This window comes from Stigmatopora argus, chromosome 13, assembly GCF_051989625.1.
Source record: "Stigmatopora argus isolate UIUO_Sarg chromosome 13, RoL_Sarg_1.0, whole genome shotgun sequence".
Classification (NCBI taxonomy): Eukaryota; Metazoa; Chordata; class Actinopteri; order Syngnathiformes; family Syngnathidae; genus Stigmatopora; species Stigmatopora argus.
In genome coordinates, this window is record NC_135399.1 from 11905594 (window position 1) to 11919976 (window position 14383).

Below are 14383 nucleotides of genomic sequence, written 5' to 3' on the forward strand. Positions count from 1 at the left end.
TTCGTGCCAAGGTCTAAAGCGGGATGCCATATGCCGACACACGCCAACTGGGGAACAATTCACCACTCGGCACATTTATTGCGGGATTAAATGCTTTAGATGTTAAAATTTATTGGCATTGTGACAACTGCGATTGGCAGCCTCTCGCCCATAGTTGGGTTTGAAAAAACTGCACTTCTCTTGCAACTGTAACGTGGACAAATGCTGTCGCAAATGGCTGGATTATTGCATGATACGAATGCATTGGGCTGGAGACGAGTTTAGCGTCTACCCCTAAAAGCATTTCTGGTTGTCCTTTGTCTCCTTGTCCCCTGCCTGGTGCCCAAAATTGGCTAGGATTGGGTTCAGGTCCTTATGAGGATAAGCGCTTTGGAAAATGAATGAATGCTAATACCAATGTGAAATTAGTCCCAACTCTGCTGAATGTTATGTTGCCGTCCATAGAAAGCCAACCAGTTTGATCCAGATGTTGTCCTGAATCAACTGAAGTACTCCGGAATGCTGGAAACTGTTAAAATCCGCAAAGCTGGCTACCCAGTTCGTCGGTCTTTTAAGGATTTCTATAACAGGTTAGGATTTTGGCCAAAGTGGCTCAGGAAACAATGATTTCCACAGCCTGTATGTAATCATGTGATTTCTCGTAACTTGCGTGCAGATACAAGACAATCCTGAAGAAGAGAATACAGACAGAACACGAGAAGGACAGTTGCGTGGAACTTCTCAAAAGTTGTGATTGCACAAAGGAAGAGTGGCAGCTGGGAAAAACGAAGGTAAAGGCTAATGTCCTTGTGTTCATTGACTTTATTGGGACGAAGCCCAACTCAATAAATCGACGACGTCCAATATGCTATGCTTTACGGCACACTGCCATTTTCGAGAACACACACTTTTTAGCACCTGATAGATTGCGAAAACTGTAATACGTCTTCGACCAGTGTCATAGATATTGGAAATGGGGGGAAAACTTGGTAGTAATTTGCAGTCTTTTTACCGTCATTATTCAATAACAAAACCTGCTGCGCCTAAGTTGTCAAATGTTGATATTTTTGCATCTTTCCGAATATTGACTCATTGACATTAGCTGTGTTTCCTTTGACTTCTAGTTGTTCGGAAAAAACCCCCCTGAAATTTGCAACGAAAAAATGGTCATGAAAATGCCTGAATTTTAAAAACACTCCAACATTTCAACAACTTTTTACTCTTTCATTAGGTTTTTCCACTGTTTCAATACCAAGCTAGCTTCCAACAGCGGAATTACAACAGTTAAATTTGACTAGTGTTTTCAATGGGAAGAAATGCCTAAAATGAATCTTCGGTTTCTACTTCTGTCAGAATAGGGTTTTTTCAGAAGCAAAATATGGTGTTTTCTTGCTCGATATAGTTTCTTCTAGGTTGTTTTCACATGGCCAAAGTGTTTACTGTGGCTGAATAGTTTGCCGTTGCCAAATATAGAATTAGTTTTCCTCCTAAAGATTCCCAGACAGTTAATACGTGTCACAGTTGGGACGCACGTCACCGTGACTCACGTCCCAAAGAATTCACTGGCAGGTTTGCGGTCGGATGTTCTGCTCCCTTGTTGACAACCGCACACGTTTCATGGCTTCTCCCCAAATTTCACTCCAAGTGCATCATGCGACCCAACCAGGCGCTTACAGTCAGTAATGCCGAAGCGGCCTCATTGTTCACCTCCTGACACTCACCAAATAATGATTAAAGTGCCCGCCACGGAGGCAATGAGGCTTTCAGGGAACACCTTTTGCCGCACTCGTCTCGCTCCTGGCTCGTTGTTTTAATCATTAACTCTTCCTTCGAAAGACCTCATTTTCACGGCTTTCTCAATGAATGATTAACCTTTTAATAAGATGTCTGACGGTGAAGGGCAAAACCTCCTTCCCGTATGACACACACCCAAATGATCTGGACGTTGAGTTAAAATACTTTTTCTTTTGGTTACTTCTTTTAAAAAATGTACGCTAACCCTAATGGACCGAGTCGGAAAAATTCTGCATGTAGTCTTTCGTGTTAAATCCTCATATTTCTCAGTTGAGTTTCGTTGTTACGCACCATCTGGCTCACACACTTACTAGAAACACTCTGTTGTCCACGTGGTGTGTTTGAAGTGTACCGCACTCCGCTTCTAATGAATATATAGCTGGTGCTAAACCACTAATGTACACATGCCTGTCAAAGTCAAGCACATGGCATACATCTTTGGAGCCGTCGAGTCTCACCGGAATATCGTTATCCAGTGTCACACATCCACGTTTTGAACTTTGACTCCAGGACTGTCCCGCTTTATAGTGCGGTTGTCGAGTCCTTCGGTGCACATGGTCATGTTTTGAGGTGGGAATGTTTTATCGCTTGTGGGAAAGGGGCTACGACAGAAAGAGTTTCCTCTGAAGGTGGAACAATCTGTGTAATTATACACTCGCCGATTGTATTGCGGAGGAAGCGCGAGGGCCGAATCGAGGGCTCGTCGTGTCGTGGATTAGGTGTGTGTGGAGATGGGGGGTAGGATGTGAACGGAGCGGGAGCTTCCTCTTCCACTCCTGCAGCTGTGAGATCCTTTGATTGCGGCCACATCTGGGACATAAACCGCAATTGGAAACCAACCCGAATGACATCCAGGGCCTTGCTCTACTCCGATCCCAAATAACTGCCAGTAAATTGTGTGGTCACTCTAACACTTTGTGGGAAATGTTGGGAACAGGTGGAAAGATGCAAAAAAATTTAATAGAAAAGTTTAAACCCCATCATGATGATAGCAGTGGATGAAGCAAGTATAGCAGCCAATGAGTTACTAAGAAATCCATCCATCCTTGTTTATCACCAAAACTTATCATTTGAAAGGGAAATCCAGTTGATTTCATACCCACATTAACCTAATAATAAAAATAAAACATATTTATACTTTCTATAAATATTAAACTTTTGTTTCTTGATGCAACTGACCCTAGAAAGTGCAGAACGACAGTTTTGAATGTTTTTTTTCATTGACTCCAGGGGTCGAAAGAGCGAATGTGAACGTTTTAAAATGGAAACATTTCATCCTATTTGCACGGTAGGAGTGAGCTACAAATTGCCTTTCAGCCAGACCAACCCCGCGGGCCGAATCGGACCCCTAGTTGGCCGCGCCGGGCCCGCGGGGCCGTACATTTGCCACCCCTGCTCTATATCCCATGTTCTTTCCAAAACTCCCTCCGAGCATGCAGTGGGTTAACCAAACTCCTTCCTAAGAGCAAGCAGGGGTGTGGCTTGCCTTTTTCTGGACCGCCGCCACCATCTCTCCCTCCTACCCTCCTTCTATCCCTCCCTTTCCCTTCCCCGACTGCCTGTGCACACCAGTCGCGGGGAAATGCTCAGGAAGTGCACACAATGAGGCTGTGCAGCAGTCAGGACAGCGTCAAACGCAGCAGCTCCGCAGTGCTACTTTTGCAGGACGGACGAGGGTGGCCACGAGCCTTCTGAACCCCCGAGTCTGCACCAGAGAGTGGGGGGAAAAAAGGAAGTAACCCCCTCCTTCCCTGTCCACTGTTTGCTGCTCCCGCAGGTGTTCCTGAAGGAGGCCCTGGAGCAAAGGCTGGAAAAGGAGAGGGAGGAGGTGCGGCACAAGGCTGGCATGGTGATCCGCGCCCACATCCTCAGTTATGTGGCAAGGTGAGTGGCAGTGACAGTTGTCAGGGTTTGGTTAGTCAAGTGCGTGTATAGGGGAAGGTGGGTGGGAGGGGGGATTATGTGCATGCCTTTGGGCATGTTTGTGCATGTGCTGCTTACTGAGATCCGGCAAAAAAAAAGTTGGAATCAGGACTTTTCATTGAATCACTGCTACAATGGATGCACTCGTCTATTGGCGGTTAATAAATCAAAATCATGTGAGTGCAGAGTCGCCTCTACCTGACAAAGGCAGCTGCCTATTCAGCATTAACAGTTTGTGCATGATGACAAGTGCGCTCCTATGGCAAACTCTTTGAGCATTTAGTCCATATCCAATATGTACCACTTTAATTGGCTTTACTAATATGACAATTCAGTGCTCGAGTAGGACAGCGAAAACGTACTCAAATGGCTTCCCGTTTGATATGCAACTCGTATATAAATGAAGCATCTTTACCATACTAGGACTGCAAATATTGCACTGGTATAATGACCAACTCACTAAAAAGATGTCAAAATGGAAGGCTACAAGTGATTGTAATATAGACACCATATTTTTTGCATGTGTTTATAGTATCTATTTAAGTAATTTGGTTGTTTAAATAGTTTGTGCACATGCACATTTAATATTGGTTTTTAATTTTGCTTTCATTCCGTTTTTATCTTCATGGCTTCCAGTCTAAATCTTTTTGTCTTTATTTTATCTTTATGTGAAATTTTGTATTGATTATCGCTGACACTTTCTGACCCCCCAAAAATAAGTTAGTAGAGCAACAGATGCACACTACCTACTAGTTAACTTTTTCTACTACTACATGACTAGAAAAGTACTGTGCAGCACTAGAATCATTAACAGAACCCAATTAGTTTTCATGTGTCAGGCACTAGTACCCTCTTGGACCCTGCATGTAGACAAAAACGCCAACTCGTCAATTTGCCTCATGGTTAGCTAACATGGAGCAATCAATTAGTCGTGCAGAGAACTTCTAGAGGTAAAAAGGGCATACTAGTACAAGGAACTTGAGATGGATTTCAACAATATACCCTCAAGCTGGTCATCATTTACAACTCCGCTAAGTTTAAATTTTTCAATTTCATTAAAAAATGCCCGCCTTCACCAGGATAACAATGCTCACTTATGATTGACACTTTTAGAATACTTTCATTATATTTAATTGAAAACAAAACAATTCAACTGGAACAGCTGCTTGGTGAGCTGCTAAAATGTTGAATTTTTTTTGTACGAAAAATATTGCTGGCGCTGAAACCAAACAATCTGTAGTTCACATAATGGGAAAATAAGCAAGAAAACGACTTCAATCTCGTAATATTACCCATTTTCTATATTTTACAATTTTAATCTAATACTGTTTCAATGTTTCACTAACACCGCGCAATTGCACGATCTTTCTTGCAGAATATTAAAATGTATGACTTCATAGCCAATAATTGTGGTTGAGTTGGGAAACACTGCTCTAAAGCAACTGTGTAAATATCTTTAAACACACATTGTTTTAATAACCAAATCTCCCGACAGGGTCATTAAAATGCGTAATGAGTGCCTTGCACACCTGAAATTCTTCTTCCATTTGATACAAATGCTCATAGCGCGTACAGTGGTGAGTCATAGTCCATTACAAGATTTCTATTATGCTGCCTTCAGATGTGGCTACAAAGAAAGAGGAACCCGAAATGTTCGCACAGCCACAAGTGCAGCCTTTGTGTTATTATATGTAACAGTATCTCCGTCCCCAGATGAGTCACAGGCCAATGGCGTGATTACGCCAGAGACGGGGGGCCAAGCGGCGGGTGAAAGGGTCAACGCATTGTGTGTGGGCCCTTGACATGTTTATGGCGCGTGAGCGTGTCCAGTGTGCGCGCTTGTGCGTGCGGGCAATTTGACTTAGTCACTGGGCTAAACACAACAGCCCACACAACCGCATGCTCATCAGACTGTAAACACACAGCGCTATGTGCCCTGTTTATTTAAACCCAGGATGCCAGTGGGCGCCGGGCCCGCCACGTCACAAATATGCTTGTGGTGACACGCCATGTTGTCGGCTATGCTTTAGCTCACAGATGTATGGAGGTTAGATAGAAAGATTGAGTGATACCTAAATAGAGCCTTAAAAAGACAAAGTCAGAGATAAATCAGCATTCCTACACCTTGGGCGAGATTACTTTTCAACGCCCCCCCGCCCCTACACTCACCCTCAAATCCATCACCCTACATCAATATTTATCAACCTTCTACACCAGAAGATCCTCACAGGCCAAATGATTTGTGAAAACATTTTTTAACAACAATTCGTCGTTGCCTTTATAAAAAACTGATCACGATTCCAATACTTTGCTGCGTGGCATCGGCCGATGTCAATAATGTATCAATACAATTTTTTCTTTTGATAAAAAATTCACTGTGGTTGACATTGATGTCAGGGTTTGGTCGGAAATTGCATAAAAACCTTTGGGAAACAGGAAAAAATGAGTGAATCCAGTAAAAAAAAATGATTTGCCTATCTGGAATGTGTAATGGATAAACTTTTCTAAAAGATATGCTTAAATCGCTCTCCAAATATTTTTCTTGGCCATCAGGAAGCAGTACAAAAGGGCCCTGGCCAGCGCCGTCACCATCCAAAAGAACTACCGAGCTCATTTCTGGAGGCGAAGTTTCCTGCGCCTGCGCTCGGCTTCCGTCGTCCTTCAGAAGCACCACCGAGGCCAGCTGGCCCGGTCTCTCTGTCGGCAGCTCAGGGAGGAGGAGGAGAGGCGCAGGGAGGAAAAAGAAAGGAGACGCATAGAGGAGGAAATGGAGAGGAGGAGGATGGAGGAGGAAGAAGAAAGACGGCGACTGCTGGATGAGGAGCTGAAGAAGAAAGCTGAGGAGGAACAGAAGTGTATGAGGGAGAAAGAGGAGGAGCAGAAGAAGATGGCAAATGGGGACGTTAAAAGGTAATTTAATGAAAGTGCCTTTAGAATTGACTTTTAAATTATTGAAGTATTTCTTAGCAACCTGCTCACTCTCGCTTTAAAAAAACTTTTAATGTTACTTTCCAAATTAGTGTTTGTATGCTATACATTCTTTTTTTTTCCTTCCAGTCAAAGTTACGTAAAACGATACGCAGTCTTTTAATCCACTTTTGTCTTTTATTATGTCCTCAGAAACTCACTGGTGCCAAACGGTGCTTGCCAGAAGGTGAGAACCCTCATTCAATTCATTCATTTTTTTGTGTGAAAGTTTTTTAATGAAGAAAAACTTGGGCATTGGTGCAGCAATTGGTTCTGTGCACAAAAAAAGAAGCTTTGGAGCTATTACCCAGTATGACTCAGACCATTTTTTCTTCCTCCAACTGGCACACATAATTTATACGATGCCAAATAAAACCCACCGAGCAGCAAGGAGCCATGCCAGCTTGTTACGTGACCTTCTGAGCCAATCTGTTGATTTATTGTCTGCTCCTTAACGCCAGCAAAAAAAGTACTTTTGTGTTTTATAATGAATCACACTGAGCAGTGATTCTCAACCACTGTACTGCGGTAAATTATCTAATTACACTTAATTGGGGCATCATTTTTTTTAATTACCACAACAAATGTACCTATTTTCGACTATCTATCTTTGTCAGCGACATTTAGAGACAGATGGAAACATTCAGTTCCACTCTGTCATCATTATTTCAGTACTATTTGTGACATGAGATTATTGTCTTGTAAAATATCTGCCTTGGCTCACTTCAGGTTGGTAAACTGATAAACATTTCACGGACAAAATGAAGACCTACGTAGTAATGTTTGTGGTACTCTGGTCAGAAAAGATTGTGTACATGTCAAGCTGACACTATATAGATGATATAAGCCACCCATAGAGACTAAATGGGCTAGTAGATTTCGATCAGTCTCTATTGGGATGTTGGAAATTTTAAAGTTAAAGACAACTGAAAGGAGTAAAATAACATAGTACTTGTATCACTTTCTCTGGGCGTATAATTGCTTATTTTAGCAGTTGCACTTAATAACAAAGCACAAGGTTTGAAGTGGGACTGTTTTACTGGATATTTCAGACTATTGCCTAAAAATGCATCCAATTTTTTTCCAAAATACGACGAAGTGAAGAAAACGCAGGTTCCGTGGTATAAACATGAAACTCATAATCATTGTTTTCCATCCTTGGTTATCTTGTCTCCAGAAGGCGCTGTCTCAGAGCGTGTCCAACAACCACACCACTGAGGAGGAGAGCCGTCAGATGGAGGAGATCCTACGGCTGGAGAGAGAAATCGAACGCCTGCAGAAGCAGCAGGAAGACGGCGTATCCCTCTTAGGCGAGATCTCCCGCGAGGATCAACGGCAGAGGCGGGAGGCTGAGATCTACAGGCTGGAAAAGGAGGCCTCCCGCGTGGCAACAGAGTTTTTGGAGCTTCTAGACTTCGGCGGCCTGGAGCCGTCGCTGTCGAGCGAGGAGAACCTCCACGACCCGACGGAATCCACCGCTCCCCTTGCGGAGGAGGAAGTAGACGAGGGTTTCCACGCCGAGGACGAATGCGTTCCCCTACCTGACTTGCCACCACTGGCACCAGTCCCTCTAGACAAGGACATATTCCAAAGTCTCCCTCCTCCTCCACCAGCATTTTCTGAGGGACTCCTGGTCCGCCCACCCAACGCTTCTCCTTCCAACAGAATAAATTGTAACCCGGACTCCTTCATTCCTTGCTCTGCTCCTCCTGTGATGACCAACGGCTCCGTCTTGGAACCCACGCAAAAGGAAGCATCCTCTTCTAACCAGCCTGACGCAGAGTCAGACTATGACCAGGAGGAGTTTGAAGAAGCTCACGGGAGTTCGGGCGCAAGCCTCAACGACGGCCACATTACGGATGAGGAGGTGTTACGCAAATCGTCCTGCACTCACCACAGCCTGGACTCCTATAAAGGCAGCTCAGATTCGGTAAGAACAAGATAGTTAGAAGTTACACACGATGTGTTGAAGCAACTGAGGTCAATCAGAGATTTTTTTTCCCTGCGTGGATAAATCAAGTTTGTTTTGTTTAAAAAGCAGCAATTCACAGTACAGGTTATCTAAAGGCATGTCGAGACACACATTACTCATGCGCCAAAGAAAACTCAAGACGGCAAAAAAGAGATAACAGATTGATAGAACATGTTGGCAAACGAGAGGGCGAGAGGTACAATAATGGTAGATTAGTCAAAGACTAATCTGACGCTTCATGTAGACAGACTAAAAGTACTTGTACTACTCGTGCTTTACCCCACCTTATAACTATAAAATATATTCATCTTTAGTACCGATTTGTGTCAGTTTCTGATACACACCTTCATTTTCTCTTATTTTGTCAAATCAAAAAGACAAAGGAAAGGAGGTTTTTTTTTCTGCACTTGCAAGGAAGAAAAACAAGTTATTTTTGGCACAGACCTCACAGGTGCACTGATTTCTTTCACAGTTTCTTCTTGCACGCAAGCCACTAATCAAAAGCCACACAGACTAAAATTGTCCCCATTTTTTTCAGTTCATCGACAGCGACGAGGACAACGACGGCTACGTGGACACGGATGAGGAGATTTCCAACGGCAGGTTGAACCTATTGAATGGCGGCGGGCCTCCATACTTCCACGGCTACCTCTACATGAAAAGTTAGTAGGACTGCAAAATCCTCTTTCACACGTCCATCTTTTACCCAGATCATTGTTTTAAAACAAATTCTACTTAAAAGGTTACATGCAAATATGTTAATTTAAAAAGAACGGAACCTTCCCCATAGTGCTAAAGGAACTCCCTCTAGTGGATTATCACTAGTCTATCACACCGCCATTGTTATCTTCTATCCCTAGAAAGATTATCATGTCTGACTTTAGCTTTTGGGAGATTTAATCAAACAGGAACTACCCCTACTCCCAAGTCACAGGTTGCAAATGCAATGTACTAGTTACCAGGAACTAGCTTTTAGCATTGTGGCTTTTATTGTTTCTTCTTTGTAAATTCCGGCATTCAAGACGGCCCGTGGCATCACGTTATCTCCCACAGGTCAGTCACGGTACTAGAACAGACGTCAACTTGTGTGGTGCACTGCTCACATATTTCTGTGGTTTGTGCGCGGTATGTTTTCTTTTTGTGCACAATTCGCACCCGGCGTGGTGTGTTAGTACCCTTTATACCGAGCAGTGACCCATAAAAAGGCCACTTTACGCCCCTATTCTGCGTCGGGACAGTTTATGCCTAACCGCATCCTGTGAAAGGGTCGTAAGAATGCAGGATTTTAGAGTTGTAAACTGAGTAATAGTTCCATTCCGTGTTGAAAAGGTTGACATTTGTAGGACTTCTCTTCACTAACGTCCCAAGAACAAACCTTACCATCTATTTTCAGGTGGTCTGATGATCCCGTGGCGTCGTCGTTGGTGCGTGCTGAAGGATGAGACTTTCATGTGGTTCCGAGCCAAGCAGGACTCGGTCAAGTCCGGCTGGCTTTACAAGAAAGGTGGCGGAATGTCCACGTTGTCGCGGCGAAACTGGAAGATGCGCTGGTTCGTCTTACGGGAGTCCAAACTGATGTACTTTGAAAACGACAGCGAGGAGAAGCTCAAAGGGACCATCGACGTGCGCACAGCCAAGTAAGCTCGAACCAGAATACTATTTTTAGCTTGAATGTTTCTATTTCAGATCTTACTTTGAATAAAAAGACAGATGTCTCTTGCTTATTATGACTGTGGATCCTTCACAGGGAGATAGTGGACAACCATGAAAAGGAAAATGCACTTAATATTGTCACAGAAGAGAGGACTTATCAAATTTATGCGGAATCTCCAGAGGATGCCAGGTACAACTCATACCACCCCTACGCCTGACTTATGGTTGGAGCATGCTGAAAAGGGATTTTATTTACACCAAATGATGTTTGTAAGAGTAAGGAATAGGGAGTAAGAAAAAAAAAGAGTGGAATGGAATTATTTGTACTTCATTGCTTCCAAGCAGTATAAATCAAGCCTTCCACTTTCTTTATTTTCACCAAAAAGAAAAAGAAAAATGTTCCCCTTGGGTTGCCAATGAACCTTCATGCAGGCTACAGTGTATTATTTTCCAATGACCACACTGACTTTTTCTCTCTGGTTTACTTCCTGAACTCCTCATGGTCCCACCCAGTGGTTGGTTTAGTGTGCTGAGTCGGGTCCACAGCGCCAGTCCAGAGCAGCTCATGGAGATGCACCACGAACAGGCCAACCCAAAGAATGCTGTGGTTAGTAGCCTTCTGGCTCAACAACGTACCTCCCCACCATTTAGTAGGCTCCAACTTGAGTACACTTTTGATCAATTATACTAAAGAGAGAATGAAATCTGTTAAACAAGGTAAAAAGTACTTAACCCTTTAGAAGGCACTCGATTTAACTCATTGTCTGTCATTGATAGCGTCAGACGTCTAATCCATTTTGTCAGAAAATGTAACATTTTTAAGGTTGTTTCACATCCCAAATTGGCTGCGCATGTAATTTATCATATTTCTATTTAAACATTTTCTCAATTTTCACTGTGTAAGAAATTAGCATTTTGCATACTTTTATATGAATGCCATTTATACTAGGTTTGGGCTTGCATTTTAGTTAAGTGACCTTTTGTTGAATGTTCCATTCATTCATCAAATTACCATGAGTTAACCTTAATATGCACGTTTAATGGCCTTTCTTCTTTCTGTCCAGGGTACGCTAGATGTGGGCTTGATTGATTCGGTTTGTGCGTCAGATAACCCAGACAGGTAAGCAGGATCATAAAACTGTATCTTATACCACTTCAGATATATTTTTTTCCATATACAATACATAAAATGGAGGCAATTCATTTGGAGTACTACTACAGTGATACCTTGACTTGTTTATTTTTAGACCAAACTCATTTGTGATTATCACCGCCAACCGGGTAATCCACTGCAACACGGACACACCTGAGGAGATGCACCACTGGATCGGTTTGCTGCAGAAATCCAAAGGAGACTCGAAGGGCGACGGACAGGAGTTTTTAGTCAGAGGTCAGCCCACCCTCCGGCACATTATTTACCCCAACACTAAAGAAAGGAAATGTAAAAAATACCATATGTGAACATTTTCCCCGTAGGCTGGCTGCATAAAGAGATGAAGTCCGGGGTAAAAAGCACGTCTCTGAAACTGAAGAAGCGTTGGTTCGTCTTAACCACCAACTCGCTTGACTACTACAAGTCACCTGAGCGTAGTGCCTCCAAACTGGGAACACTAGTCCTCAACAGCCTGTGTTCTGTTGTCCAGCCTGACGAAAAGGTTTTTAAGGAAACCGGTTAGTTCAGTTCCTTCTTGGAAAAAATAATAATTTCAATACAGTGTTTTTTATTGTTTTTTTTTTTCACGTACCACACGTTCACTCTCTTTCTTTCCCAGGTTATTGGAATATCATCATCCACGGCCGTAAACACTCTTATCGCCTTTATACCAAAATGCTGAACGAAGCCATGCGGTGGACTAATGCCATACAGGGAGCCATCGACAGCAAAGTTCCCATCGAAACGCCAACGCAACAACTCATCAGGGACATCAAGGTTGCCATTTTATGCTCCATCCGTTACGGCTTCACTAATACATTACATTGGCGTGACGATAACATCCGTGAAACAACTTTTTTCAGTCATGCAAGTCAATGGCAGGGACACAATGTGTAGTAAAGTGAGGTACTCACCATGTGTGTTGTGACAACACTACTGTTTGCCTCTATCCCTTTGACTGGAAGTCCTGCGGTGATGTGCTTTTGTCAAATTGCGGCGATGCTGGTGCACTGATTGTGCTTTTTTTGTCTTTCTCAGGAGAGCAGTTTGAACGTCGAGGCTGTGGAGCAGACATACTGGAGAAACCCCATCCTGAGATACACCCAGCATCCTTTGCACTCGCCACTCTTACCCCTGCCTTACGGAGACGTCAGCGTCCACTGTGAGTTGCTGGCACGCCAAAGAGAAGTTTAGCAGACTTCTCTGCCAAATTGCCATAGTGGGAATTCTTGTTTTCACCATTGTCTTATTGGGATGTCCGTTCCCAGTGCAAAAGGAGAAGGGCTACACCAGCCTGCAAGACGAAGCCGTGAAGATATTTAACTCCCTCCAAGAAATGGAGGCGGTCTCGGACCCCGTACCCATCATCCAGGGCATCCTCCAGACGTGCCAGGACCTGAGGCCGCTCAGAGACGAGGTTTACTGTCAGCTGATCAAACAAAGCAATCACGTCGCGCACCCGAACAGCCCCGCCAACCGTGCCCACTGGCATCTCCTCACCTGCATGAGCTGCTCCTTCCTGCCCAGCCGTGGCATTCTGCGCTACCTCAAGTTTCACCTCAAACGGTGCCAAACTTCACCTCTCGATCGACTTTGGGTGTTCTTCCCGTTCTGATAACGTCTCGTGTGTGCCGTTGCAGGATAAAGGAACTGTTCCCAGGCACTGAGATCGAATTGTTTGCTCATTTCATAAGCGAGTCACTGAAGAAGACTAAGACCAGAGAGTTTGTTCCCTCCCAAGAGGAAATTATCGCACTGCTCACCCGACAGGAAATGACCACCACGGTCTACTGTCACGGGGGAGGCTCCTGCAAGATCTCCATTAACTCGCACACCACGGCCGGGGAGGTACGGACACCTAGCGGTTCGGAAATCATCGATATTCCCCAATGCTTGTTTGACTGATGCAAGTGGCTTGTTTTTGCGCAAGGTGGTGGAGAAGCTAATCCGAGGTCTGGCAATGGAGGATAGCAGGAACATGTTTGCTCTTTTTGAGCATAACAACACTATTGACCGAGCTGTAGAAAGCAGAGTTCATGTTGCAGATGTGCTGGCTAAATTTGAAAGGTCAGATATCCAGATAACTTTTCTTTTATCATTCCACAATGGCAGTTTAAGCATTAACACTTGCTTTGTACAATTTCATTAGACTGGCTGGCAGCGTAGAAGCTGAGGACGTAGGCCAGTGGAAGCTCTACTTCAAACTCTACTGCTTCTTGGATGTGGAGAGCATGCCGAAGGAAGGGGTAGAGTTTGCCTTCATGTTTGAGCAGGTGCATTTCTTTTTTTTCTTTGGCAGTCTACAGCATACAAATTTTATTACTGTGTGTGTGATGACATATCTTTGTGCGGTCCTAAGCCTAAAAAGTCCAACTAAAACAAGGGCACTTCCAGGAATGGTGCTGAATGCAGAATGTAAAATAAATCTAGTATTTATAGCATTTTTGATATGATGCTGCCAATTTTCGGGTGTGAGCTATGAGTGTATATGATAACAAAGAAAAAAGTGCTATCGCTTTACAAGCAGTAGTTTGGCAAATCGGGAACAATTCTTCCAGGAATGATGCTTCAAGCTGTGGTTAAACTAAACAAGAAACAAACCATGTTTGAGATCAAATGACCATGCACATGTATTCTTCATCCTCTGCATAGAACAGCTTATAATGCCAAAGTGGCCAAGGCGCAGCACAATCCCTATTGAATTGATGCCAAACTGTTTAATATTTTCAAATTTAAATTGATTTAGTCACTATTTATTTCAGTGCAAATATATCATGTGCTATTTTCCTTACTAAAATTTGCATCAGAAATATGACTATGCTTCTTTTGCTATGTTTCGAGTTACTAGCATGGACCAAGCACAAATTCTACTCAATGCAACACTGTATAACTGATATTTGCTCTCACCCAATTTGACAAATAGGCATAAATTTGAAATATGC

The 14383-nt window shown here is 43.5% G+C and overlaps 1 protein-coding gene across 2 annotated transcripts in view; it reads left to right on the top strand.

Annotated features, from left to right (window-relative positions):
* myo10l3 (myosin X, like 3) overlaps positions 1–14383 on the top strand; it is a 41442-nt gene that overhangs the window by 24853 nt on the left and 2206 nt on the right. Inside the window, exons 20-38 of one of the 2 annotated variants that reach the window (XM_077617317.1) lie at positions 445–569; positions 656–770; positions 3551–3657; positions 6250–6606; positions 6817–6850; positions 7844–8593; positions 9174–9297; positions 10029–10272; positions 10383–10478; positions 10802–10895; positions 11353–11408; positions 11536–11678; positions 11765–11959; positions 12061–12218; positions 12480–12603; positions 12710–13007; positions 13082–13289; positions 13372–13508; positions 13591–13714. In XM_077617317.1, coding sequence (XP_077473443.1) covers positions 445–569; positions 656–770; positions 3551–3657; positions 6250–6606; positions 6817–6850; positions 7844–8593; positions 9174–9297; positions 10029–10272; positions 10383–10478; positions 10802–10895; positions 11353–11408; positions 11536–11678; positions 11765–11959; positions 12061–12218; positions 12480–12603; positions 12710–13007; positions 13082–13289; positions 13372–13508; positions 13591–13714 — 3489 coding nt within the window. Of the gene's footprint in view, positions 1–444; positions 570–655; positions 771–3550; positions 3658–6249; positions 6607–6816; positions 6851–7840; positions 8594–9173; positions 9298–10028; positions 10273–10382; positions 10479–10801; positions 10896–11352; positions 11409–11535; positions 11679–11764; positions 11960–12060; positions 12219–12479; positions 12604–12709; positions 13008–13081; positions 13290–13371; positions 13509–13590; positions 13715–14383 lie in introns of both variants that reach the window. The other variant, XM_077617316.1, reaches the window with a different exon arrangement.